The sequence below is a fragment of the Pan paniscus genome, chromosome 7, assembly GCF_029289425.2.
Source record: "Pan paniscus chromosome 7, NHGRI_mPanPan1-v2.0_pri, whole genome shotgun sequence".
In the NCBI taxonomy this organism is placed as follows: Eukaryota; Metazoa; Chordata; class Mammalia; order Primates; family Hominidae; genus Pan; species Pan paniscus.
In genome coordinates this window covers 45,905,829-45,930,916 of record NC_073256.2, presented here as the reverse complement: position 1 = coordinate 45,930,916, position 25,088 = coordinate 45,905,829, and the positions used below count along the sequence as shown (strand labels likewise).

At 44.9% G+C, this 25,088-nt stretch overlaps 1 protein-coding gene across 8 annotated transcripts in view; it reads right to left on the bottom strand.

The window, feature by feature from the left end:
* The window catches only part of PTK2B (protein tyrosine kinase 2 beta), a 148,496-nt gene that overhangs the window by 58,943 nt on the left and 64,465 nt on the right, over positions 1-25,088 (bottom strand). For all 8 annotated transcript variants that reach the window (XM_055116382.2, XM_055116381.2, XM_008956236.7 and 5 more), the window contains one exon: positions 3,319-3,559. In XM_055116382.2, coding sequence (XP_054972357.1) covers positions 3,319-3,522 — 204 coding nt within the window. In that variant the 5' untranslated portion in view covers positions 3,523-3,559. The remainder of the gene's footprint in view (positions 1-3,318; positions 3,560-25,088) is intronic.

The window sequence follows — 25,088 nt, the reverse complement described above, 5'->3', positions numbered from 1 at the left end:
GCAATGGCACGATCTCGGCTCACTGCAACCTCCACCTCCCAGGTTCAAGTGATTGTCTTGCCTCAGCCTCCTGAGTAGCTGGGATTACAGGTGCACACCACCATACCCAGCTAATTTTTTGGACTTTTGGTAGAGATGGGGTTTCACTATGTTGGCCAGGCTGGTCTCGAACGCCTGACCTCGTGCTGGATCTGTTTTTCTTCTGTTCTACTCATTCCTTGTGGGTAAGCCTACCCATTTGCATGGCATCCATTGCATAATGACACCCGAATCTTGTCTCTAGATTCTTTCTCCCTCCTGAGCTCCAGACCCACGTTCCTCCGTGGGGGTGTTTCATAAACACTTTAAACACAACACATGTAAAGCTGAAATCTCAGAACGCCCTCCCTTTCTCTGTCTGGATCTCAATGAATAGTACCAACACCCATTTAGTCGCCCAAGCAAAAGCTTGAGTCATCCTTTTCTCCTTCCTTTCTTTCCCTCCCTATATCTAGTTAATCATCAAATTCTATTGACTCTGTCTCCTTAGATGTACTCAATTATGTTGATTTATCTCTATTCCCAACACCATTCTCTTAGTCCAGGTCCTCATCATTTTCCTTTTGCAGTATGACCACAGCCTCCTAACCCATCTCCCATTCGCCAGGTTTTTTTTTTTTTTTTTAATTCAATCCTTTTTTCTCTGCTGTCAGAGTTTAGGGGAAAAAGTTCCCTAAATGATTGGCCAGAGATCTAGTGGTTTAAAAGGAGGGTTTTTTAGGCAAATAAGAAATTGTTTATTTATGAAAATATCACCTCTGTGGCCCTTCTTAGTGATTTACCAGGCATATCAGCCTATTTAAGGTTCTGAGAAGTCTTATTGCAAAAGAATCTGTTCAGAATTGTTTAACCAAACATTTCCCAATCTTTTTGACCACACATTCCCTTCCCGAGGGCACACTTCTTAACATCTTGCAGAACACCATGTTGTTGTTTTAGAACACAAATCTGATCATATTACTTCTTTATGTGAAAATAAGACAGATACCTGGATAGACACCAAAAGAAGACAATTTGTACTTTATTCTCTGGGCAATTAGAGGCCCTTGGAGATTCCTGAGCTGGGTAATAACCTAATACCCACACAGTCAATAGCCTCCAGTTATGGGCACTGCTGTGTGCTTTGTGCTTCTCCTCCACCATCTCCAATCCTTACAGCATGATCCCCGGGTGAAGAGACTGAAGCCTAGATCAGTTAATCATTAGGTCCCAGGCCACACAACCAGTAAGGATGGAGCAGGACTTGGCTAGAAGTCTAAGTGGCTTTAAACCCTCAGCTATTTGCAATAAGCAGGTGGCATTTTGCCTGCAGGAGACATTGGAAGCAGGAAAAATCAGAAGGCTTGGACATATTCCTGGAAGTCAGTCACTTCTGTTCTCCACCTCTGTTCCCCACCGACCCCAGATAATGCCTCAAGCCATTCTTCTTAAGCCTGGGTCTCATTGCCTTCTCCATAGGCCTGTTGTGTTACTTTCATCCCTTAAACACCCAGCAGGGTATATCGTACAACTCCAGGAATATCTTGCCCCTGCTTAAAAATATGTGTTGTTCCCTAGTGCCTGTCCATTTCCAAATTTCTCTGCCTGATATTCTAGGCCCTTCATTCTCTGCTGTCAACTTTCCTTTTTGATCTTGATTTTAGATACTTTTCTAAATATAATCCATACTCCAGTCAAACTGAACTACTTACTGTTCAGAGGCCTCCCTGCCTTTTGACATGCTGTTCCCCACTCTTGGAAAGCCTCTTCCTGTCCCCAGTGTCACTGCTTTAAATCCTACCTCTTTTTCAGGACCCTTTTCACTGCTGACTCTATGGAACATGTCCTAATATGAACCTGCTGCTCTCTGTTTTTCAGCACAAAAGAACAATGAGGTGCTCCTCCCTAAACTTGGAAATCAGGTTAACTTCTGAAAATTAAACTAGTAAAATTCACAGTGGATGGCATGAGCTCTTTGCAAAAATGATATACCCAAAGGAAGACTCACGAAGTGGATAAAGAGAGAGGAAAACATCCTCCTGGAGGACGATGACCAGGGCTTACTCTCAGGACACAATTGTGCCTTTATATCAGACAGATGAGCAAACAAGGCCCTAATCAAATCAGTTACAGGAAACAGAGAGAGCCAATCAAACTGTAATCAGTGGTGATAACTGGCCATGACAGTGACATAATCAATTACACTCTGCTCTGGCGTGTGGAAGCACAGCGTGTGCTATAGCAGACGGAAGGCAGCCAGGATGATGTGGCCAGGGCACAGCAGTACTAACCAAAGGAAACATTCATGGAGTTTAGGGACACTGGCTTTCAGGACATGGGAAGGGTTGGCTATGAGCTGGAGATGGCTCATCCCATGTCCTCAGACCTCATTAGCTTTCCCAAAAGTTCCTGCTTCCTTTGTTCAAATTACCCACTAAGCAACCTGAGAACCAATCTGGATTTCCCTCCCATCATCAGAAAGGGGTGCTCTGGGCAGAGGAAAGGTATGTCCTCAGTGTATCTACTCATGGGGATGCTGGGAAGATTTAATGGAATAATGTGTGTAGAGGGATTGGCCCAGGCTCCACACAGTAATTGTTCAATAAATGTAGATGACTGAAATTAGTTCAGCATGTTGGAGCTCTGCTTATGATGACAATCTCATATACATTTGGTTAAGGTGAACTGGCATCCTGGTGTCCAGGTGCCCTGATGAAGGTGGGTACCTGGACCTGCAAAACAGATGTTGTGATTCTGGGTAGGAGTGAGCAAAAGGACGTGTTGCCAGGCAGGGCACCTGTTAACCCTCCACCTGGCTCAAAGCACCTCTACTTCATTATCATCCTCTAAGTGCCCCACCAGTGCCTTCCTGTACATGCTCAGCACACAAGGCTTATACCAGTTTTGTTCTATTTTTAATGCAATCACTTGTGTATCTCTAATTCCTATTTCATCAGAGTGTAAACTCTTTGAGGATAGCAGCTTTTAAGTCCCTTGCAGAGCTTCAAGTATCATAAATACTTAATAAGTTGAAATGAATTGAATCAGAGGCCAAACAAATTATCTGGGGTTCAAGCAAAGGCTACAACATGTGTTTCCCAGGCTCCTAGAGAAGTAGTATGCGAACATCTGGAGAGAAGGCCTGGTGATGCAGGCTGAGCACATCTCTCTGATGCCACCTCACCTCTTCCACCCAGGGGTGGATATGGGAGAGCTGCGAGGCTGCAGGAGAGCTGCTCAGCTGCCCAGGAAGAAGACAGAGGGACAGACAGATGGACAGAGCAGACACTTCACACTTACCCGGATCTCCGTCTGGACAGTGCATTTGACCAGTTTGAAGTTCTTCCCAGGATTGAAGCTGTTGCTATAGAAGCAGACCTTGAGGATACGCACGTCCTCCTTTTCCACATCTACTGGTACCACCACCATGGGCTCTGCAGGGCCTTCAGGCCGGCGTAACGTGCCCAACTTTATTCGGCTCAGGGGCTCGGACACCCCAGACATCCTCTCAGGCAGCAGCTAAGACCGGCACATTGCAGTCCTGCAGAGACAGCAGAGGGTCAGCCCTGAAAGAGCCCCACACAGGCCCACATACCTCATGCCCCCAGGGACAGCACCCACCGAGCTCCAAGACAGACACAAATGCTATATATTCTCCCATTCCCAAAAGCTCCCCTGCAAGGCACCTGGCTCTCTTGACTGGGAAAGATGCAGCAGAAAGGGGCAAGTTGCAGAAGCATCCAGGTATGAAACCCAGACTTGGGGCTCCCAGGGGTATGAGCTCTGTCTCCTGGAAGCCCCTCTCTCTGACCCATTCCTCCCTCCACCCTGGCACCCAGGCAAGGGGCCCACCCTTAGCAAAGGCAGCTGTGAGAGAAGGCGGTCACAGCTTGGTTCCAAGGCACAGCTGAGCAGAAAAAGCAAAGAGCGAGACAGTAGAAAATAGCAGGAGAGGAACAGGGACAAGGCGGAAAATCTGAGAAGAAACAGATTGGAGAAGAAGTGGCCCCGAGGGAATGGGAATGGAGAAGGCAGGAAAGGGCCCAGGTGGAGGGCCAGGCTGTCAACTGATGCTGTCCACCCCCATCCTCAGCTGCCAACAAAAACTTTCAGGGTGGGAGGCTTCCGTCCGACAGGAGCTCATCACGTAGACATCACTGATCACATGCAGGAGGATTCAAGAGGAACAGCGCTCTGCCCAGCAGCCCCGCAGGGAAGGGCATGCTGCACGTGGGAAGGAGCTGAGCTGGGACTCTAGAAAACCCAGCCCAGTTCTGCAGACAGCCTGGGTTGACACAGATGTAGATGATAAGAATCCTAGGAATCTGTAGTTCACCTTGAATCAGCAACATTGGTCCTGGCCTCTAGGTCCAATACAACTCAGTAGAGTAGGGTTTATCTCCCACTGATCTAAAGCAGGGAATGCCCAAAGGAAGAAGTGGATATTCTAGCTCTAGATGGGTGGCGTCGGCCTTAGCTCCACATAATCACTCGGGAAGCTTTCAGAAACCCTAAACCAAGCCCTATCCTCAGACACTGCTGTCAAATTGGTCTGGGCTGAGCATTGACATATTCGTTTCCCAGGACTTTTCTAACGTTTGGCCTGGGTTGGAAACCACTGTTCTAGAACGAGCTTAGCTCTTATCCTGAAACCCCTTCTTAAAGAAAAATATCCCCTTTCTAAGAAGAGACTGTGATTTTAGAGGGAGGGAAATTCCTTGACCAGGAGTTGGGGGCAAAATGATGGAGTTGACAATGTTAAAACACGAACATGGAGTCACACATTTGAAAAGTGGAATCATAGCCTGTATGTATTTATTCACACTGTGCTGGACAATAGAAAAGAAAGATTTAGATAGCCATTAGCTTCAAAGAGCCATTCCTTTTTTAAAAAGTGAATATGTATTATGAAGATGCAAAAGAGAGGCAAGGATGAGAGAAGGAGCTGGGCATGTCCTTCAGGTCAGGGGCAGGCAGACAACAGGCAGCACCAAGCTCAGAGTCCACAAGGGCAGCAAAATGTGGCATGAGACCTATGGAGAGAAGAATATGCAATCTGCTTTAAGAGATATATATTCTTATCTAAAAGATATATATATATTCTGGAAGTATCTGTCTATTCTAGAGGTATCCATACCATTTTCCAACAAACATCTGCTGGACATGTCCTGTGTGTCAATACTCTGCTATGTAGTGAAGATGTAACCCGGATCCCCTGACCTTCAACAAGGAATCCAGGGGGAAGTCGTTTGAGAGGTAACCCCAGGAAACATCAGAGAAATGATGACAGGGAGGGGAAAACAGCTAAAAGGAGTGATCAAGTGAGTTATCGCTTGCACAACCACAGTTTAATCCTGCTGGGAACTCTAGGAGCCAGAAAAGAATGGACCCCACCCAGAGAGGGAGGGATCTGGGGTATTTATACACCACTCTTACAGTCATTGTTCCAGCATATCCAGCCAGTTCTGCACAAGGGAGAGCTGAGAAAGTCCTCAGGCACAGAGGTGCAGAGCTGGCAGCAGGTGGGTAGAAGAGAGGATTGTACTGAAATGGCAGGGCCCAGGGGACACAGGAGGGAACAGTGGCAGCCCTGCTACAGGTATGAAGATGAGAAAAGCATGCCTTTCCCTAAAGAGCACACACTCTAGTCAGAGAGACAACAGGCAAATATACTCACACAGCACAATATGGCATATCTAATCATGTTTCAGGCAATGGTGGACCGCATATAAGATGGTGGTCCCCAAAGAGTGGAATGGAGCTGAAAAATTCCTCTCACCTAGTGACATCATAACAGTGGCAAGGTCAGAGCACAACGCATGACTCATGTGTTCGTGATGACACTGGTATAAACAAACCCGCCACACTGCCAGGAATAGAGAAGTCTAGCACATACAATTATGGGTGGTACATAACACTTGATAATGATAATAAAGATTATGTGACTGGTTTATGTACTTCCTCTACTATAGTTTTTATCATTATTTTAGAGTATACTCCTTCTACTTATAAAAAAAAAAGTTAACTGTAAAACAGCCTCAGCCAGGTCCTTCAGGAGGTATCCAGAAGAAGACATTACTCTCATACGTGATGACAGCTCCATGTCTGTTACTGCCCCTGAAGAGCTTCCAGTGGGACGAGATGTGGAGGCGGAAGACAGTGATACTGATGGTCCTGATCTTGTGTAGGGTTATGCTAATGTGTGTGTTTGTGTCTTTGTTTTTAATAAAAACGTTTAAAAAGTAAAAAAAATAAAAAATAAAAATCTTTAGAAATGGAAAGCTTATAGAATAAGGGTATAAAGAAAGAAAATATTTTTGTACAGTTGTACAATGCACATGTGTTTTAAGCTAAGTATTATACAAAAGCATCAACAAGCTTTAAAAAAAGTTTATAAAGTAAGAACATTACAGTAAGCTAAGGTTAATCTATTACTAAAGAAATACAGTTTAAAAAAATAAATTTAGTGTAGCCTAAGTACACCGTGTTTATAAAGTCTACAGTAGTGCATAGCAATGTCCTGTGCCATCACATTCACTCACACTCACTCGCAGATTCCGAGAGCAACTTTCGGTTCTGCAAGCTCCATTCACTGTAAGTGCCCTAGACCGGTGCACCAAATTTTATCTTTTACACTGTATTTTTACTGTACCTTTCCTATGTTTAGATACACAAATACCTACCATTGTGTTACAATTGCCTACAGCATTCAGTACAGTAACTTGCTGTATAGGGTTGTAGGAGCCATGTGCTATACCATATAGTCTAGGCTGTACCATCTAGGTTTGTGTAAGTAAACCAGAGAAATGATGATAGGGAAGGGAAAACAGTCAAAAAGAGTGATCAAGTAAGTGATCACTTGGGCAACTGCCATTTAATCCTGCTGGAAACTCTAGGAACCAGGACAGAATGTACCCAACCCAGAGAGTGAGGGATCTAGGGTATTTATACCCTCAATTGTGTTATAATTACCTGCAGTATTCAGTACAGTAATCTGCTGTACAGGTCTGTAGGAGCAATAGTCCAGGTGTGTAGTAGACTGTAGCATCTGGGTTTCTGTAAGTACTCTGATGTTCACACAACTGCCTAATGATGCATTTCTGAGAATGCAGCCTTACCCTTAAGTGACAGGTGACTGTATATGCAGCTATGGAGGCACCACACATACAGCAGGTCCCAGCTTCAGGATATACTGTATCTAGTGAGCCTATGGCCCTGAGGCCCCTGGACATCTTTGGCGATCATGATGTGTCCATGCAGGTTCATGGACTGTGACAAATGCGCCACTCTGGGGGGTGAGGGATGTTGATAGTGGGGGAAGCGGTGCTTGTGTCAGGGCAGGGTGCATGTGGGAACACTCTGCACTTTCGGCTCAATTTTGCTGTGAAACAAAAACTTCTCTAAAAATAGTCTATTAAGAAAAAAATGTAGCAATGAGAAACCACACCCTGATAGTTGTCCTCCCATTCCGCAGCCTGGCTGGGCAGGGTCTAGCCCACTCAGGAGCCAACTCCCATAACGGTCCTGACCAAAGAGAAAGATTCACACTGTACATCAGACCCAATGCAGCCCACCCAGACACATCATCAGCGTGCTTGGTGGACTCTGGTGTCTTATCTTCATCACTCTCCCTTGGCCCCTGATTCAAGAGCCACTAACTGCAGTCACCAACATAGCTCAAGGAGAAATATTTCAGCAGTCATTTCTGTCACCCAGAATCTACCTCTACCTTCAGCCTGATGCAAATTCCTCAGTTCTCCCTTTAGCCCTTTGCAGCAGAAACGTCTGCTGTGGATGCTCATTCCAAAAGTAATTACAATTTAAAAATCTATACAGAAACACAAGTTCTTTGCACAACAATCTGCTGCCCAATCCTGGGAGGTGGGCAGGAGTGAAGATGGCCATTTTACAGATGGTGACACACTCAAAAAGGTCTAAGCCATTTGGTCAAGGATTCATGCCTGCTAAGTAGCAAACTTAGATCCCAAACCAGGTTTTAATCAAAACCCACAATTTCTCCCACTTCCCCAGCTGCCTTGGAAGAAGGTGAAATCCCCTAAGGGCAGCACAAACTCCATGAAAGATAAAGATGACAATTAGCATCGAATATTCCCAGTCAGTGAAGAATCCAGAACCTCTCCTGGCTTAGAGATAATCACCCTTCTTCTGCCAGGACTTTGTCTTGAGAGGTCCTAGACAGACTCAACACTAGAATATAGGTTTGATCAAAAGCCTCAGGCCCAGGAAGGTGGTGCCCATGTCTCTATTGACACATGGCAACTTCCTCAAGTGCACCCAAAACTCTGAGCTGTAGACACAGATCTGTAATGAACACTCAGAACTCTTTGAAGCAAAGTAAATGAACGATTCCATGAAAGGAAGGCATCTGCCACCCCTCTTCAGGTTCTTGAGAGAACATAGCTCTCAATTCCATGCCATCTTCCCTTGCGCTCACCCTGCCTGTGTTCTGCTCCCAGCTCATTTTCTGACTGGCTCTAAAATCTTGTGCAAGTAACTTTACCTATCCCAGCCTCATTTTCCTCCCCTATAAAGTAGGGTAATGCTGCCTACCCTGTTTTCCTCATAGAAGGGTGGTGAAGATGAAGTGAGAAAACATAAGTGAGAGTTCCTCGTAAGCAATAAAGCGGGACACCAGTGAAAGGCTCTATCATCATGACTATTTTCACTTGCCTTTTTTCCAAAATCTTGTCTGATGACCTGTATTCCCTGTATCTTGCTCCTCCTGTCAGTAGTGCTCCAGAAAAAAAAAAAAAAAAAAAAGCTCGCTTTGTAGAACTTGCCAATTTCCGTAGTGTAAAAATTCCCACCATGACTGACCTTCAGGTACCAATGCACATCACCACTGAATGCTGAGTTGGGAAGAGATGAGAACAATCTGCTGACTCCAGCTCTTCTTCTTGATGACAGAACTTGTTCACGCCTCTAAATATCGTCTGATTATTTGAACTACTCGTCAATAGTCTATCTCTGGCCTTTAATGATCACAAAATCCTCTGATGCTCAACTCATGAGCCAAAAACTCTGCCCCTTTCTCCAGACCTTCCTGGCTCTCCAAGCCCTGGCATTCTGTCCTCCCTGCTTCCTGGTCTGCCCCAGACCGTTGGAGCAGAGTCAGAGGAGACTACATCCCGTGGCACCAGTGAAAACCCTGGCTCTGAGCCATCCTGGGCTTCGGTTTGCCTCCTGGCCCCCAAATCTGCCACAATCAAAGTCAAAGAATAACAAACACAAGAAATGGGCTCAAATTAAAACAGGAAAAGTTCTGATTGTCTGTAAGAACTTCTTGGCCAAAGTCTGCAAAGGGTACTACAGGAGGATGGACATCTCTGAGTTCTTAAGATCTTCAGGAAGAAAATAAATTATGCTCTTCCTGAATGGCAAGACATTGACCTGACTGCAGGAGGGGGAACTGAAGCAGCATTTACATCCCCTCCAGATGCACCAGGTTGTAACTGCACCTAGTACTGTGCCCCTGGCACAGGGGAGATGCTAGGGTTACAGGAATAAATATCACAGGAAAACTTAACTCTTGCCTTTGAAGACATTGTAGGGTAATGTTACACATGTTGTGTTCAGTAAACAGCTTAGCCTCTTGGGGAGGCAGACACCAGAGGGGATGCTGAGAGTCCCAAACATAAAATGCATGGTCTTGAGGACTGAAAGTTCTGTTCCTGGCCGGGTGCAGTGGCTCACGACTGTATTCCTAGCATTTTGGGAGGCTGAGGTGGGCAGATCACTTGAAGTCAGGAGTTCGAGATCAGCCTGATCAACATGGTGAAACCCCTTCTCTACTAAAAATACAAAAATTAGTTGGGTGTGGTGGCGCATGCCTGTAATCCCAGCTACTCGGGAGGCTGAGGCAAAAGAATCCCTTGAACCTGGGAGACGGAGCTTGCAGTGAGCCGAGATTGCACCGAACCGAGATTGCACCATTGCACTCCAGACTGGGGGAAAAGAGCGAAACTTCACCTCAAGAAAAAAAAAAAAAAGGTTCTGTTCCTGATTTGAGAGAGTGTGGAAAGGGGACCATTAGTCAGAAAGGCCGTATGATGTCAGGGAGAAGGCGCGTACATTTAACTCATTCAAACCTGGATTTAAACCACTTTCTTCAGGGCTGGTAAGCCATACAACTGGGCCATTATGTGAGTGTGGCAACATGGCAGCCTTAAGTCTCTGCCATGGACCCGTTGTGTGATCTGGACAAGATAATCTCTGTAGGCCTCAGTTTCCTCCATTGGGGCATGAGGTCACTATTACTTATCCTGCAGAATTTTCTGGAGTATCAGAGGTTACTTCCATTACTTCTGCAAACTCTTTGGCACATACATTTTTTAAGTGTCTGTGACTTGGAAGAAGAGAGAATTAGAAACATAATACTAAGACCCACTTTTTAATTCTGAAATTTAATTTTAATTATTATTATTTTTTAGAGATAGGGGCTTGCTCTGTTGTTCAGGCTGGAGTTCAGGGATGTGATCATATCTTACTACAGCCTCAAACTCCTGGACTCAGGTGATCCTCCTGCCTTGGCCTCCCAAGTAGCTGGGACTACAGGTACATGCCACCATGCCTAGTTCAATTTTTTATTTTTATTTTGTATAGAGATAGGGTTTCTCTATGTTGCCCAGGCTGGTCTTGAACTCCCGGCCTCAAGTGATCCTTCCTCCTCAACCTCCCAAAGTGCTGGGATTATAGGTATGAGCCACCATGCCTGGCCTTTAAACCTTACTTTTAAAAAATCTAAACTGACCTCCTAAGTGCAGGATCAGGTGGCTGTGGCAGCCCCTTCTACCTCCAGTGCTCCGTGCACTGAGGCTGCCTTTTCACCCAGCCCTGCCTTCCTCCATGCACCTGCCCCACCTCCACAGATCATGCCTCCCTCTCCTCTGCTCCTGCACAGCCCCATTGCCTGTCCCGAAAGCACCACAGGTGCCTGTCCGTGGAAGGAAGCTTCCCAGGAGACAGTCAAGTGCAGCCCTTTGGATCTAGCAGAAGTCACAATGTCACGAGACACACACTTTATTTCCACTCTGCCTCTGAATCACTTCCCCTTGCTGTTTCCACATCAACAAGATGGAGAACGCAGCCCTTTCCTATCCCAAAGGCCTGCTGAGTGCAGCCACTTAACTAATTGGCAATGACCCTGCAGTCTCAGGGAGCTGGTCCTAGGTTTCTGGGCAAGGCTGTGCCCTGCTGGCTCCTCACAGTGCCCCCTCCCCAACCAGAGCCCTCTCAGCCCTCAGTTCCCGCAGGGCCAGCATTCTGCCTGCTCCAGGGCCCTCCAGTCCAGCATTTGCTAAATCACCTCCCTCCTCTCCAAGCCTTTCTCCCCATTACCTTGCGGAGGAAAGAACCAGAAAGGTTGTGATTATTGCCAGCTATAATTGAATGTAATACAAAATGCATTTGTTGAGACTTTACCACGTTTTCAGCTCCCCACCCCTGCACCCATTACCCACTGGGAGTCCCCCTGTTGCCAGCTCCTGCCAGCTCAGAGGCCAGCTGGCTTGGGGGGGTCTTGCGGGGCATGAGGGGAGCAACAGGGATGCATTACCCTGGGCTTTCTTGCTAAGGGAACCTCTCCTCCCCTCAAAGCCTTTGATCCCTGCAGCTAGCCAGATTTTTCTTATCTCCTATTTGACTTCTGGGCTCCATTCTTCTCTTAGTTCTTCAAAAATTATACTCATTGTGCTCCTTACTTGCCAGGTCATGAATGCCTTTTGGCTGGAGTGTCTTCCTGTCTTCCCTCCTGTCTTCCTTCCTTCTTTCCTTCCTTCCCTCCCTCCCTCCTTTCTTCTTTCCTTCCTTCCCTCCTCTCTCTGCCTTCCTGTGTTTCAGGAACCATAGCAGACCTGGAGCTATGAAGATAAACAGAAGAGGGAAGAAGGTCCCCATCTATTAGATCATAATCCAGTAAAAAGAAAAAAGATAAAACGGAACAAAACACACAAAAACAGCCACAGCCTGCTACGGTCTCTAACAGAACTCTAAGCATGGGACCAGATGATCACAGAAGAGAACCTGCCTACTGGGCCTCAGGATCTTAGGAAAAAGTGACCCAGAAAGATCAGGAAACCCCATGACATGCTGCCTGTAGGGCTGGTGAAGAGGGTGGGTGAGGGGTCATTGGGAAATGAGACCAGAAGGTGGCAATCTGCTAAGAAATTTTTGAACATCATCCATGGAAAAGCAGATTTTCATTTTAAAAATATAAATCTGGCACAAGGATACAGCACAGGTGTGAGCTGGGAGGCCACAGGGGCAGCGAGAATAAGTGCCTGGTGTGTGTGTGGCCACTGGCAATCTGAGAGAAGGATGCCTTGATTTGTAGCACTTGCCAATTTCTCTGGTGTAAATACTTTCATTATGGCTGATTCCAAGCCACCAGCATGATGGCACTGAAAGGGGAGTTGGGGAGAAATGGACGCCATTGGCTTGTGAGAGTTGGTTCCAGCACACCACTGTCTGAACAGCGACAGACTGGGCAAAAAGGGCAGATCTCAGGGTCCCTGGCCTCAAGCCACCTCTGACAGTTGATGTCCCACTTGTTGCCTGTAGTGGTGGCACCACCCAGCACTTCAAGATAACAATGTACAAGGTGCATGGGGGCATAGCATCTTACCATGTGCCCCTTCCTCCCAAGAGCTTCTTTTCTCTTACTCTCCAGTCCTCTGAAAGTTGTTATTTTCAAAACCACACTCTTTGTCCTCTTTAACCCCAAACCAAGTTATCCTCCAACTTCTCCTCTTCAAATCATGATCTCAGCTTTTTCCTTCCCTCTCAACCTCCAACTCCTGCAAATCTCATGTCCCCCTCTGAGTGGGTCACAAAGTTGGTTGCTGAGCGGAGAAATTTGGTACCATGATGAATCAATGCTTCAATTTGTCTGAGTTGTTCCTCATTTTCTTGAGAGGTTAACAAGGAGGTCAGATGACAGCAGGTGAATTCCTAGTTGGTCAAATGGTTTCTTCTAAAGACTGCTAATCAAATGTCTGCATTAACCTGGATGGCAGACTGTTGTTTTAATTGTTCCTGTTCACGCCTTTTAATTGGGTATGAAGGAGCTTGTGGTTATTAAACAAGAAGCATCAAGTTGAGCATAGCATTGGGAGAGATTATGGCTTTAACAGAGGATCAAAAAAAGTTCTTGAAATCCTCACAGGCTGGTAAGTCATGCCAAGTTTAACAAAATGCAACTTGTGAAGTGGGATAAATGAGCCATTCTTCATGTAGATTTAAAAAAAAAAAAAGCCTTCCCCAGTCTAGGATGAGAAAGATGTGGTTTAGCAGTGGATGGATTAAAAAATAGGATTTAGGCTAACTGTAAATTCACTGTTAGTCACTATGATGTGGCTGCCAAAAAAAGTTAATGTAGTGTTGGGATTACCAGAAAACCCCTAAGAAACTATGGTGATTTCCCTCTGGGCTCTGCACACACGATCCCACCTCAGCAGAGAAAGCTGAGGGCCTGGGGTTTAAGAGGCCGTCTTCTAGGGCAAGGGCATTCAACAAAGCCCTATCACATGGTGCAGACCCCTAAAACCAAAGAGAGAGTGAGTCATGGGAACGCAGGATGGATTGCTGGTTTTGAACGGTTGTAGGACTGTCCCGTGAAAGATGGATCTGACTCCTTCATCCAAATCAACGTTAAGAAGAAATGTAACAGCCAGAGGAAGAGGAGCTTCACATTTGCATATCACATGCTGAATCTCCCTTCATAGCATTTGCACCCTTGCTACCTCACTGATATCTCCCAAGGCAGGCTGCTCTCCAATTTTGAGGATGAGGAAAAGCGACTGACTGAGCAGCTTGCCTGGGGTCCCCTTTCTTCAGTGGCAGAGATAAGACCAGAGCTCAGATTTCCCACTGTACCCCAACAAACACAGTCCACAGCCTACATCCCAGCAGTGAGTGACCCCCAACCTTCCCTCCACCCCTGATCTGAGCTTGGTCTCCACACATCAAGCTTATTTCTGTGCCAAAGAGTACAGCCCAGATGAACCTGCTTTTCTGATGTAGCCCCCAGAATTCTGCTCAAACACAAATTCCTCATACATGTATGGAAAGGAATGCAGACTTTTGACATGTTAATATGTATATAGTCATGGATATGTAGGACTTGATTAAGGTATATTTTATGATACATGTAATAAACAGAAAAAAAAGTAGGTGATTAAAAAAAAAAAAAAACCTCAGGTACTTTTTTTAACTAGAAAGTATAAACCCAAGTCTAACTGTACAGATGTAGCCCACCATCTCTCACCACCTTAAAACCAACAAAACCATCCTCTTGAACAAGCTTCACCTGCCAACCCCCTAGTCTGCCACTCTTTGCAAACCTAGTATACGCCAAACATTTGCTTTATGTAAACAGACCTCAAAACCATTCAACATGACCGAGCCCCAATCTGTAGATGTATTTAGTTTTCATTTTAATGCAAATTGGATAAAACAGCAATTTTAATGCCCCTTCAAGCAAACAGGATGCCACCTGTGTGTGAAAAGACTTGAGAAAATTAAAAATAGACGGAAAAGCCCTCAGCAGTTGAAAATGCTAATAAAAACAACTTTAAGGAACCACCATAAACCTATTAAACAAGCCAAGTTACCTAGGGAAAAAAAAGAAAAACTTATGTTCATGGACTTGAAATGAACTAGTACAATTGCCAATTACTCAGAACTGGCTTTCTGAAGCAAGGAAGTTAAATACAAAATAACTCACATGTGTTGATCTTGCTACCCAACGTTGGGAAACATACCGCATCTATCCAAGGCGAGGGGTGTGAAGCATTTGCACAAAGATGTTCCTAGCTGTACTATTTATAGTAGTGAAATAATGAGAATCAAAACAAAATGCTCAGGGGGAAGTCGGAGCACTAGCAATAATGAAAAACTATGATAAAAATATGAGTAGTGCATGAAAAGATTTATATAAAAATGTTAAGTGACAGAGAATGAAATTTACATACTGATTAGAACTACATAAAAACACAATCCACATTTAGAACTGCATGCAGTTAAAGATCTTAAGTTACATCAGTTATAATATTGTTACTTTGGTTAAATATATTTTAGAAATGTGTAAAGTCTATTGCACAAGGATAAAAACTGGACCTCTCTCCTATGCATCAATCTCTAGCTCCTCCTCAGATACTGTCTTTTTTTTTTTTTTTTTTTTGAGACGGAATCTCACTTTGTCACCCAGGCTGGAGTGCAGTGACATGATCTTGGCTCACTGCAAACTCTGCCTCCCGGGTTCAAGTGATTCTCATGCCTCAGCCTCCCAAGTAGCTGGGATTATAGGTGCCCGCCCCCATACCCAGCTACTTTTTGTATTTTTAGTAGAGAGGAGGTTTCACCATGTTGGCCAGGCTGGTCTTGAACTCCTGGCCTCAAGTGATCAGCCCACCTCAGCCTCTCAAAGTGCTGGGATTACAGGCATGGGCCATCACGCCCGGCCCTGATACAGTTTTATTTTCTGTACTCTCCACATGGCCCACAGAGAGGGGCTGAGCTTCTTACCACCAAGCTAGATGAGGAAGCAACCAGACCCCTGAAATTCACCTAGATTTCTGGATCCTATCCAAAATCAGGCTTGGGTTAAGTAGGATAGACAGATATCTCAATGAAATGTGACAAGAGAAGAGATGCCTAGGATTACAGAAAGTTATCGCCAACTCTGAACAGTTCTCCAAGAGCCCAGAGTGTCTGGCAGTGCCTTGAGGTCCTTTGCCACCCCATGATCATGATTTCCTCTCCAGCCCTGAGACCTTGAGCATTCGTCCTCTTCCTCCAGCTCTCCATGCCAAAGGGCTCACTTCTGAGAAACAGCAGCAGGTAACAGAGTGCTTCCGTAGCCCAACCCTGGGCTAGCACTTTCCATGCACAATGAGCCCAGTCCATCCTAAGAAAAACCCAAAAGCTAGGTACCATTACCCCCTGTCTCATGGATGAGGTCTCTGAGGTTGAGCAGAGTAACTTCCCAAAGGCCACACAGCAAGTCGAGAGCAGAACTGTGATTTGAGTGGAGTCAGAAGGGGCTACAGGTATGGGCTCTTTACCGCTACGCCCTGCAGTGATGAAGATTCTGGCTATAATTCAGAGTACAGACCTACCTAAGAAGGAGGCCTCATTCCATAGACACCCCCAGAGTAAGGTCCTCTGGGGCTCTGGGTTCTAATGGTAAAACGTTGCTGTTAGATGAGAAACAACCTCAGACAGCGCTTGGTCCCTGGGTTCTTCACCCTGTTTACATGCATGTTGGCATCGCTGGAATATATAGTGTAAATATCTCTAAGCCTTAACCTGACCTAGTGCATGGAGACCATGGGGTTGGGGCCTAGCCATCTGTATTTCTCCATAACATCTCAGGTGATTCTTTATAAAATATTTTTAACTGAAATTGTATATATTTGAGCTGTATAGCAAGTTGATTATTATAGTCAAGCTAATTAGCATATTCATCTCCACACAGTTACCTTTTCTTGTGTTTGTAGTGAAAACACTTAAGATCTATTCTCTAGGAAGCCCTAATCAGTGCAATTAGGCAAGAGAAAGAAATGAAAGGCATTCAAGTTGGAAAAGAGGAAGTCAAATTGTTCCTCTTTGCAGATGACATGATTTTATATAAAGAAACACCTAAAGACTCCACCAAAAATTGTTTAGAGTTGATAAACAAATTTGATAAAGTTGCAGGATATAAAATCAACATATAAAAACCAGTTCTGTATACTTATAACCAACTAGCTAAAAAAGAAATAGAAAAAGTAATCTTGGCTGGACACAGTGGCTCATGCCTATCATCCCAACATTTTGCAAGGCTGAGGCAGGAGGATTGCTTGAGTCCAGGAGTTTGAGACCAGCCTGCACAAATAGGGAGACCATGTTTCTACAAAACATTTAAAAATTTGCCAGGTGTTGGGCCGGTCATGGTGGCTCATGCCTGTAATCCCAGCACTTTGGGAGGCCGAGGCAGGAGGATCACCTGAGGTCGGGAGTTCGAGATCAGCCTGACCAACATGGAGAAACCCTGTCTCTACTAAAAATACAAAAAATTAGCTGAGCATGGTGGCTCATGCCTGTAATCCCAGCTACTCGGGAGGCTGAGGCAGGAGAATCGCTTGAACCTGGGAGGCGAAGGTTGTGGTGAGCCGAGATCACACCATTGCACTCCAGCCTGGGCAACAGGAGTGAAACTCTGTCTCAAAAAAAAAAAAAAAAAAAAATTAGCCAGGTGTGGTGATGCACACCTGTGGCCCCAGCTACTCAGAAGGTTGAGGTGGGAGGATCAGTTGAGCCCAGGAGGTCAAGACTGCAGTGAGCTATGATGGTGCCAATGTACTCCAGCCTGGGCAACAGAGTGAGACCTTATCTAAAACAAAACTAAACAATCTCATTTATAATAACTACAAAAATCATAATAAAATAACTGGGAATAAATTTAATAAGAGAGGATATTTTTTAACCAAGAAAGACCTTTATGATGGAAACTATAAAACACTGATGAAAGAAATAGAGGAGGCCAGGCGCGGTGGCTCACACCTGTAATCCCAGCACTTTGGGAGGTCGAGGTGGGCAGATCATGAGGTCAGGAGCTCGAGACCAGCCATTTCGAGACCAGCCTGGCCAACGTGGTGACACCCCGTCTCTACTAAAAATACAAAAATTATCCAGGCCTGGTGGCACGCGCCTGTAATCCCAGATACTTGGGAGGCTGAGACAGAAGAATTGCTTGAACCAGGAGGCAGAAGTTGCAGTGAGCCAAGATTGCACCACAGCACTCCAGCTTGGGTGACAGAACAAGACTCCATCTCGGTGTGTGTTGGGAGAGTGGGGGGGTGGGAAGAATTAGAAGAGGACACACACACAAAATGGAAAAATGTTCCATGTTCATGGATTGGAAGAATTAATATTGTTAAAATGACCATACTACCTAAAGTGCTCTATGAATTCCATGCAACCCCCATCAAAAGACCAATGATATTCTTCACAGAAATATGATAGAAAAGACAATCTTAAAGTTCATGTAGAATCAAAAAAGACCCCAAATAGCCAAAGCAATTCTGAGCAAAAAGAGCAAAGCTGGAGGCATCACACTACCTGATTTCAAAAATACTACAAAGCTAAAGTAACCAAAATAGCATGGTACTGATATAAAAACAGACATACAGACAAATGAAACAGAAGTGAGAACCCAGAAATACATCCACATATTTATAGCTAACTGATTTTCAACAAAGATGCCAAGAACATACATTGGGAAAAAGACAGTGTTTTCAATAAATGGTGCTGAAAAATCTGAATAACCATATGCAGAAGAATGAAACTAGATCCCTATCTCTCACTATACATGAAGTCAACTCAGAATAAGGACTAAAATGTGAGATTCAAAACTATAAAACTACTAGAAGAAAGCAGGGTAAATCCTTCAGGACATTGGTCTGGGCAAATATTTTGCAGGTAAGACTTCAAAAACACAGGTAACAGAAGCAAAAATAGGCACATGGGATTAAAAAAAAAATAGAGACAGCATCTCACTATGTTGCCCAGGCTTATCTTGAACTCCTGGCTTCAAGCAATCCTCCTGTCTTGACCTCCCAATGACAAATGGGATTGTATCAAGCTATAAGCTTCTGCACAGCAAAGGAAACAACTGACAGAGTGGACCAGGCAACCTGTAGAATGGGAGAAAATATGTGAAAACCGTTCATCCAACAAGGGACTGATATCCAGGATACATGAGGAACTCAAACAACTCAATGGTAAATAATAATAATTTTTTTTTAATGAGCAAAGTATCTGAAAGGACATTTCTCAAAAGAAGACATATAACCAGGCGTGGTGGCTCACACCTATAATCCCAGCACTTTGGAAGGCCAAGGTGGATGGATGACTTGAGGACAGGAGTTCAAGACCAGCAGGGCCAACATGGGGAAAGCCCCTATTAAAAATTCAAAAATTAGCTGGGCACGGTGGTGCACCTGTAATCCTAGCTACTCTAATGGCCGAGGCACGAGAATCATTGGAACCCAGGAGGCAAAGGTTGCAGTGAGCCGAGATCATGCCACTGCATTCCAGCCTGGGCAACAGAGTGAGACTCCGTCTCAGAAAAACAAAGAAGACATAGAAATGGCCAACAGATAAATGAAAATATGCTCGATATCACTAATCATAAGGGAAATATGAATCAAAACTACAATGAGATAGCATCTCACCCAGTTAGAATGGCTATTATCAAAAAGACAAAAAATAACAAATGCTGGTGAGGATGTTGAGAAAAGAGAACTCCTAAACGCTATTGGTGGGAATGTAAATTAGTATAACCATTACGGAGAACCGTATGGAGATTCCTCAAAAAAACTACAAATAGAACTAGAACTACCATATGATCTAGCAATCCCACTACTAGGGATTTTTTCCAGAGGAAATTAAATCATTATGTCGAAGAGATATCTGCACGTCCACATTGATTGCAGCACTACTCACAATAGCCAAAACAGGAAATCAACCGAAGTGCCCATCAACAGATGGAGTGCTATTTAGCCATGAAAAAGAATAAAATCTTGTCATTCACAACAACATGGATGAGCCTGGAGGATGTTATGTTAAGTGAAATAAGTCAGGCACAGAAAGAGAAATACTATATTTTCTCACCCATAGGTGGGAGCTAAAAAAGTTGAGCTCACAGAAGTAGACAGAATCGTGGTTATAATAGGCTGGGAAGGGCAGGGTGGAAGGTGGATGGAGAGAGGTTGGTTAATGGATACCAAATTAAAGCTAGATAGGAGGACTAAGTGCTAATGTTCTGTAGCCCTTTAGGGTGACTAGAGTCAATAATTTATTGTATATTTTTAAATAGAAGAGAGGATTCTGGATGTTCCCAACACAAAGAAATGATAAATGCTTTCCATGATGAATATGGTAATTACTCTGATTTGATTATTACACAGAGTATACATGTATTCAAATATCATTCTGTACCCCATAAATATGTACAGTTATTATGCATAAATTTAAAAAATTACTAAAATTAAAAAAATCAACTCTCTTAGCCAATCTGAAGTATCTAATACAGCATACTTAGGTACAGTCACCATGCTGTGCATTAGATCTCTGGGACTTACTCATTCTACGTAAATAACTTTGTCCCCTTTGACCAACACCTCCCTCTTTCCCCACCCTCCTAACATCTCAGGTGATTCTGGTACCCACCCGGTGAGGCTGAAGAATGGCTGGCTTGGCCCTCAACTCACTGTGAGAACTGAATCGAGAGAGACTCACTACATGGTGAGGCCTCTCCACTGGGACCCAGGTCTCCCAGTTCCCAGGCTGCAGGCCTCCCTCCCAGGGCGGAGCTCGGCAAACATTTGGTGCCACGATGGATCTCAGGGAGTGACAAGTCTCAAAGGCAGGCCCTTCCTGGGTGTCTCTGAGTCTCTTATTTTAGAGCAGAGTTGTGGTTTCAGTTTTAGTTTCTTGTCGTTACCCAAGCCCTTTATTGGGAAAAAAGGCGCTTGGGTAAAAAGAGAAAAAAAAAATAGGTGTTTTCAATCATTCAGCGTTCAGAAAATTTGGGGGAACTTTGGCCTTTAAAACTCCAGCCACGAGGCTTCCAAAGTAGGGAAACCCTGCATGCGGTAGCGAGAAATCCCCCTGCAGGCAGCTCTTTTCTGGCAAGTCCCCCCCAGCACAACTCACATGGTAGCAGGAGTTTTCCTCCCTGGTGAAAAACATCAAATAAAATACAAAGGGAAAACCCAGCTGAAAATTTCCTGAGCAAGGTCACAAAATGACTGCTATCCTTTCAGAAGAAAGGTAGGAGAAAAAGGTCTCAGGGATCCAAAATCAGACATGAACACAGCACCAGGAAGCCAGGGCTGGGCAGAGAAAGACGTGACCCCGAGAGTCTCCTGTGGATCATGATGTGAGTAGCAAGTCCCTGAGAATAGGAGCTTATGGACAGAAAGCTCAGCAATGTGTCGTCCAAACAATAATAAACAACAAAAACAAAAACAACATCAAAAAAGCACAGGGCCAGGTGCAGTGGCTCATGCCTGTAATCCCAGCACTTTGGGATGCCAAGGCGGGCAGATTGCCTGAACTCAGGAGTTCGAAACCACCCTGGGCAACATGGTGAAACCCCATCTCTACTAAAATACAAAAAAATTAGCTGGGCATGGTGACGGGAGCCTATAATCCCAGTTACTCAAGAGGCTGAGGTGGGAGAATCGCTTGAGCCCAGGAGGCAGAGGTTGCAGTGAGCCAAGATCACGCCATTGCGGTCCAGTTTTTTTAGATACCATCTCAAAAATAAAATGCACAGATTTTTCCCTGCGATGCTGTTCTCACCTGGATGGAGAGACTCACTCGTAAATTAACTTGCGTGTGCTAAAAGGTAAGTAATGAGGAGACTACTTAGGCATATTCAATTAAGGGAATATGAAGATTCCAGAGATTATATGCAAATTATCTATGGAAATGTGCTCCTATGGTTACAGCTGAGTTGTACACTGAAGGAAAACAGAGAAATTAAAACAGTTGTGGTAGGCCGGGTGTGGTGGCTCACGCCTGTAATCCTAGCACTTTGGGAGGCCGAGGTAGGTAGATCACTTGAGCCCAGAAGTTTGAGACCAGCCTGGGCCACAAGCAAGACTCCTATCTCTACAAAAAATTTTTAAAAAGATCCCGGCATGGTGGCATGTACCTGTAGTCCCAGCTACCCAGGTGGGTGAGGTGGCCTAGGAGTTCAAAGCTCAGTGAGCTATGACTGTGCCATTGCACTCCAGCCTGGGCGACAGAATGAGACCCTGTCTCCAAAAGCAAACAAAAAACAGTGGTTGCAGAGAGGAAATTAAATGTTCCCTTTTAATGTTGGTTTGATTTCCATGATACATCTAAAGACTCACTTCGGCTACCTCTTTAAATACATTAGACCTAAGCCTGAAAAGAATGAGAAGCCTGCGACCTACTTCCAGCTCCCAAGCACTGACATTTCCCATGCAGCCACGTTGGGAACAGGGCAGTCAGAATCCTGAATCCTGGGTTTCATCTCTATAAAAATCGGGCATCCAGCTCCCCCATGTCGGATGTGAGTCTATGTTTGGCATAACGGTGCCGGGGCCCTTTCTTCCTTTAGCTCTTTGTTCATTGAGGTTTCTGAAGCACACAGGAAGTCAGAAAAAAGAACAGCAACCCACTTCTCCACAGCCTCACCGCAGACAAGAGGCAGCAGGGAGGAGACAGCCAGTGAGGAGGGGAACTGTGTGCTGCTCTCCCCTAGCTCCACTTGGGGTGGGGGATAAGATGAAGCAGGTGGGAGTAGAGTGTGGGGGTTATGTCTACACCCCAGTTTTCAGGAGCCCCAGAAGGAACCAAGTTCTACTTTTCTGCTTCTATTGACAGAATATTCTGATTGCCTTGTGTGTACACACGTACACACACACACACACACACACACACACACACACACACACACGGGTAAGCTGTAAGATTTTATACTCTTGAATCATGTGCAACTTAAACCCCAGAGCGACACTCGGATAACTTGGAGACATCACCTTATCTATCTGACCTCAGCTTTTCTCATCTAAAAAGTGAGGGGATTAGGTGAGGGGATTAGGTGAGAGGGACGTTCTTCCAACAGTCTTGCATATGAATATTTCATACTGTTTAAAGTGATCGTTCAGCTCCTGAAGTGGTTTATTTCTTCATTGTTTGGCTGAAAATACTTCCATATTTGCAGAACCCCCCTGAATCCCTCACCATAGCCCAGGATTCCTTAAGGTCTGGGCTAAAGCCCCTGGACTAGATTTGATGCTTCCAGGATCATTGTCTTGGTCTATAATTCTGGGAGCTAAACTCGTTAGCTACAAGGAGAGACCTTGGTTGTTGAGGGAGATATGAGACAGTGGAGGGAAGAAAAGGTGAGGGAGAGAAAAGCAGAAAGAAAGAAAAAGATAGAAGGAGATATTGATAAAAGAGAAAAGTAACAACTAAGATTGTAAACTCACCAATGGCAGGAACCAAAGCTAAAGGGAATGTCAGATAATTTGTTTTTACTTCCCTCGTTTTTACAAGTGAGGGAACCAAAGGTAGGGATGTTCCCTTCCCCAAAGTAAATGCCCTGGGGTGTGCTAGCTTTCAAGTAATCCCTTGAGGACTGACTATGCAGGTGATGCCAGGAATAGTGTTAAGTAGGGGAGGAGGTTTACATTTTCCAGAACCTTCTCCACCTGTACTCAACACCTCCTAATCTTTACCTGTGAACTGTGCTCTTGGGAGAGGCTCCTTCCAGCTAGAGATAATGTGCCCACCTGTTTAGAAATGGAGTCTCCATTTTAATGTAATGGCACCCTTCAGTAAAAATACCCTCCCGTGACACAGGCAGTGCATGTGACAGAGAGCTCACAGTGTACTAGCTCTTTGTCTTCTCTCCTGCCTCCGGAGGTGGCCCTGGCCCCTTTACAGGAAGGAGACACTGGCTCAGAAAGGGTTAAGACCACACTCAGCAGGAGACAGAATCAGGACTAGAACTAAGACCTCCCCATGGCAGCCAAAGAAGGATGCCAGGTGCGCAAAGTTCTTATCACACTGGCATGAAACAAGCACATTTCTGGAGCTCTGTCATGGCCCAGTCTAATCATCTGGGACAAATCCTGTTACCTCCCTGAATCTCAGTGTACGTGCCCATAAAATTGGGCATGTTAGCAACTATCTTTCCCAGAACTGTTGTGAACATGAATAAAAATAATATCCATCATGTACGTGGTAAACTACACATACCCAACACTGAGTGTTGGCCGTGATCACAGATCACCCAAGTTCCTCTGGTTCCTTCAAGCATCTGCATATTTCAATGACAGGCGCCCCTTTTGGCAAAAACAACCTATCTATTCCATTTCTGGTTGGTTTTCAGTACCAAAGAAGTCTTTCCTAAGATATGTTAAAGGAGTTTTTCTACACCTTTTACCCGCAGGGGGCAGCTCTGCCTCTGGAGCTGTGAGACACAAGTTGCACCCTCCTCACTCCCACTTTGCACAGCGAGTCTCCGGTTCTAAACGCAGGAGTGAAAATGTTATAGGAAAGGGGTCCCGATCCAGACCCCAAGAGAAGTTTCTTGAATCTCACACAAGAAAGAATTGAGGGTGAGTCCATAAAGTGAAAGCAAGTTTATTAAGAAAGTAAAGGAATAAGAGAATGGCTACTCCATAGACACAGCAGTCTTGAAGGCTGCTGTTTGCCCATTTTTATAGTTATTTCTTGATGACATGCTAAACAAAGGGTGGATTATTCATGCCTCCCCTTTTTAGACCAGAAATTTTAGATCAGGGTAATTTCCTGACATTTCTATGGCATTTGTAAACTGTCGTGGCACTGGTGGGAGTGTAGCAGTGAGGATGACCAGAGGACACTCTCATCGCCATCTTGATTTTGGTAGGTTTTGGCCGGCTTCTTTACTGTAACCTGTTTTATCAGCAAGGTCTTTATGACCTGTATCTTGTGCTGACTTCCTATCTCACCCTGTGACTTAGAATGCCTTCATCATCTGGGAATGCAACACAATAGGTCTCAGCCTCATTTTACCTAGCTCCTTTTTAAGATGGAGTTGCTCTGGTTCACATGCCTCTGACAAAAAGAAACATGAGGGTTTGTGTGGTTCAAGATCATTCCAGTCCAGGCCCACCTGCTGCTCAGACACATTTTAGTCCCAACCTCAAGAAGCTCACAGGAATCAATTTGGACAAGATCTGCTGACACCAGTGATGATCACCAGAAGTCTCCAAAGACTGCTCCCTCCCAGAACGGCCAATGGCACTAGTTGGGGTGGGGGCAGCCAAGCCTATTGGTCCTGCCCAGATAGGCCTGGCCTGAACCCACTCTACAGCTCCCTGTTGTCTGGGTCTAGGTCTTGGGTTCTGAGGACTTTAGACCTGAATGGGCTTTGAAGGTCAAGTACCCCTGGACTCTCTGCCATGGCTTTACAGCCCACACCTGGGGCTCCTGTCTGATGCTTCGTCCACTCTGAGCTCTGGTCTCTGCTCAGCCTCAAG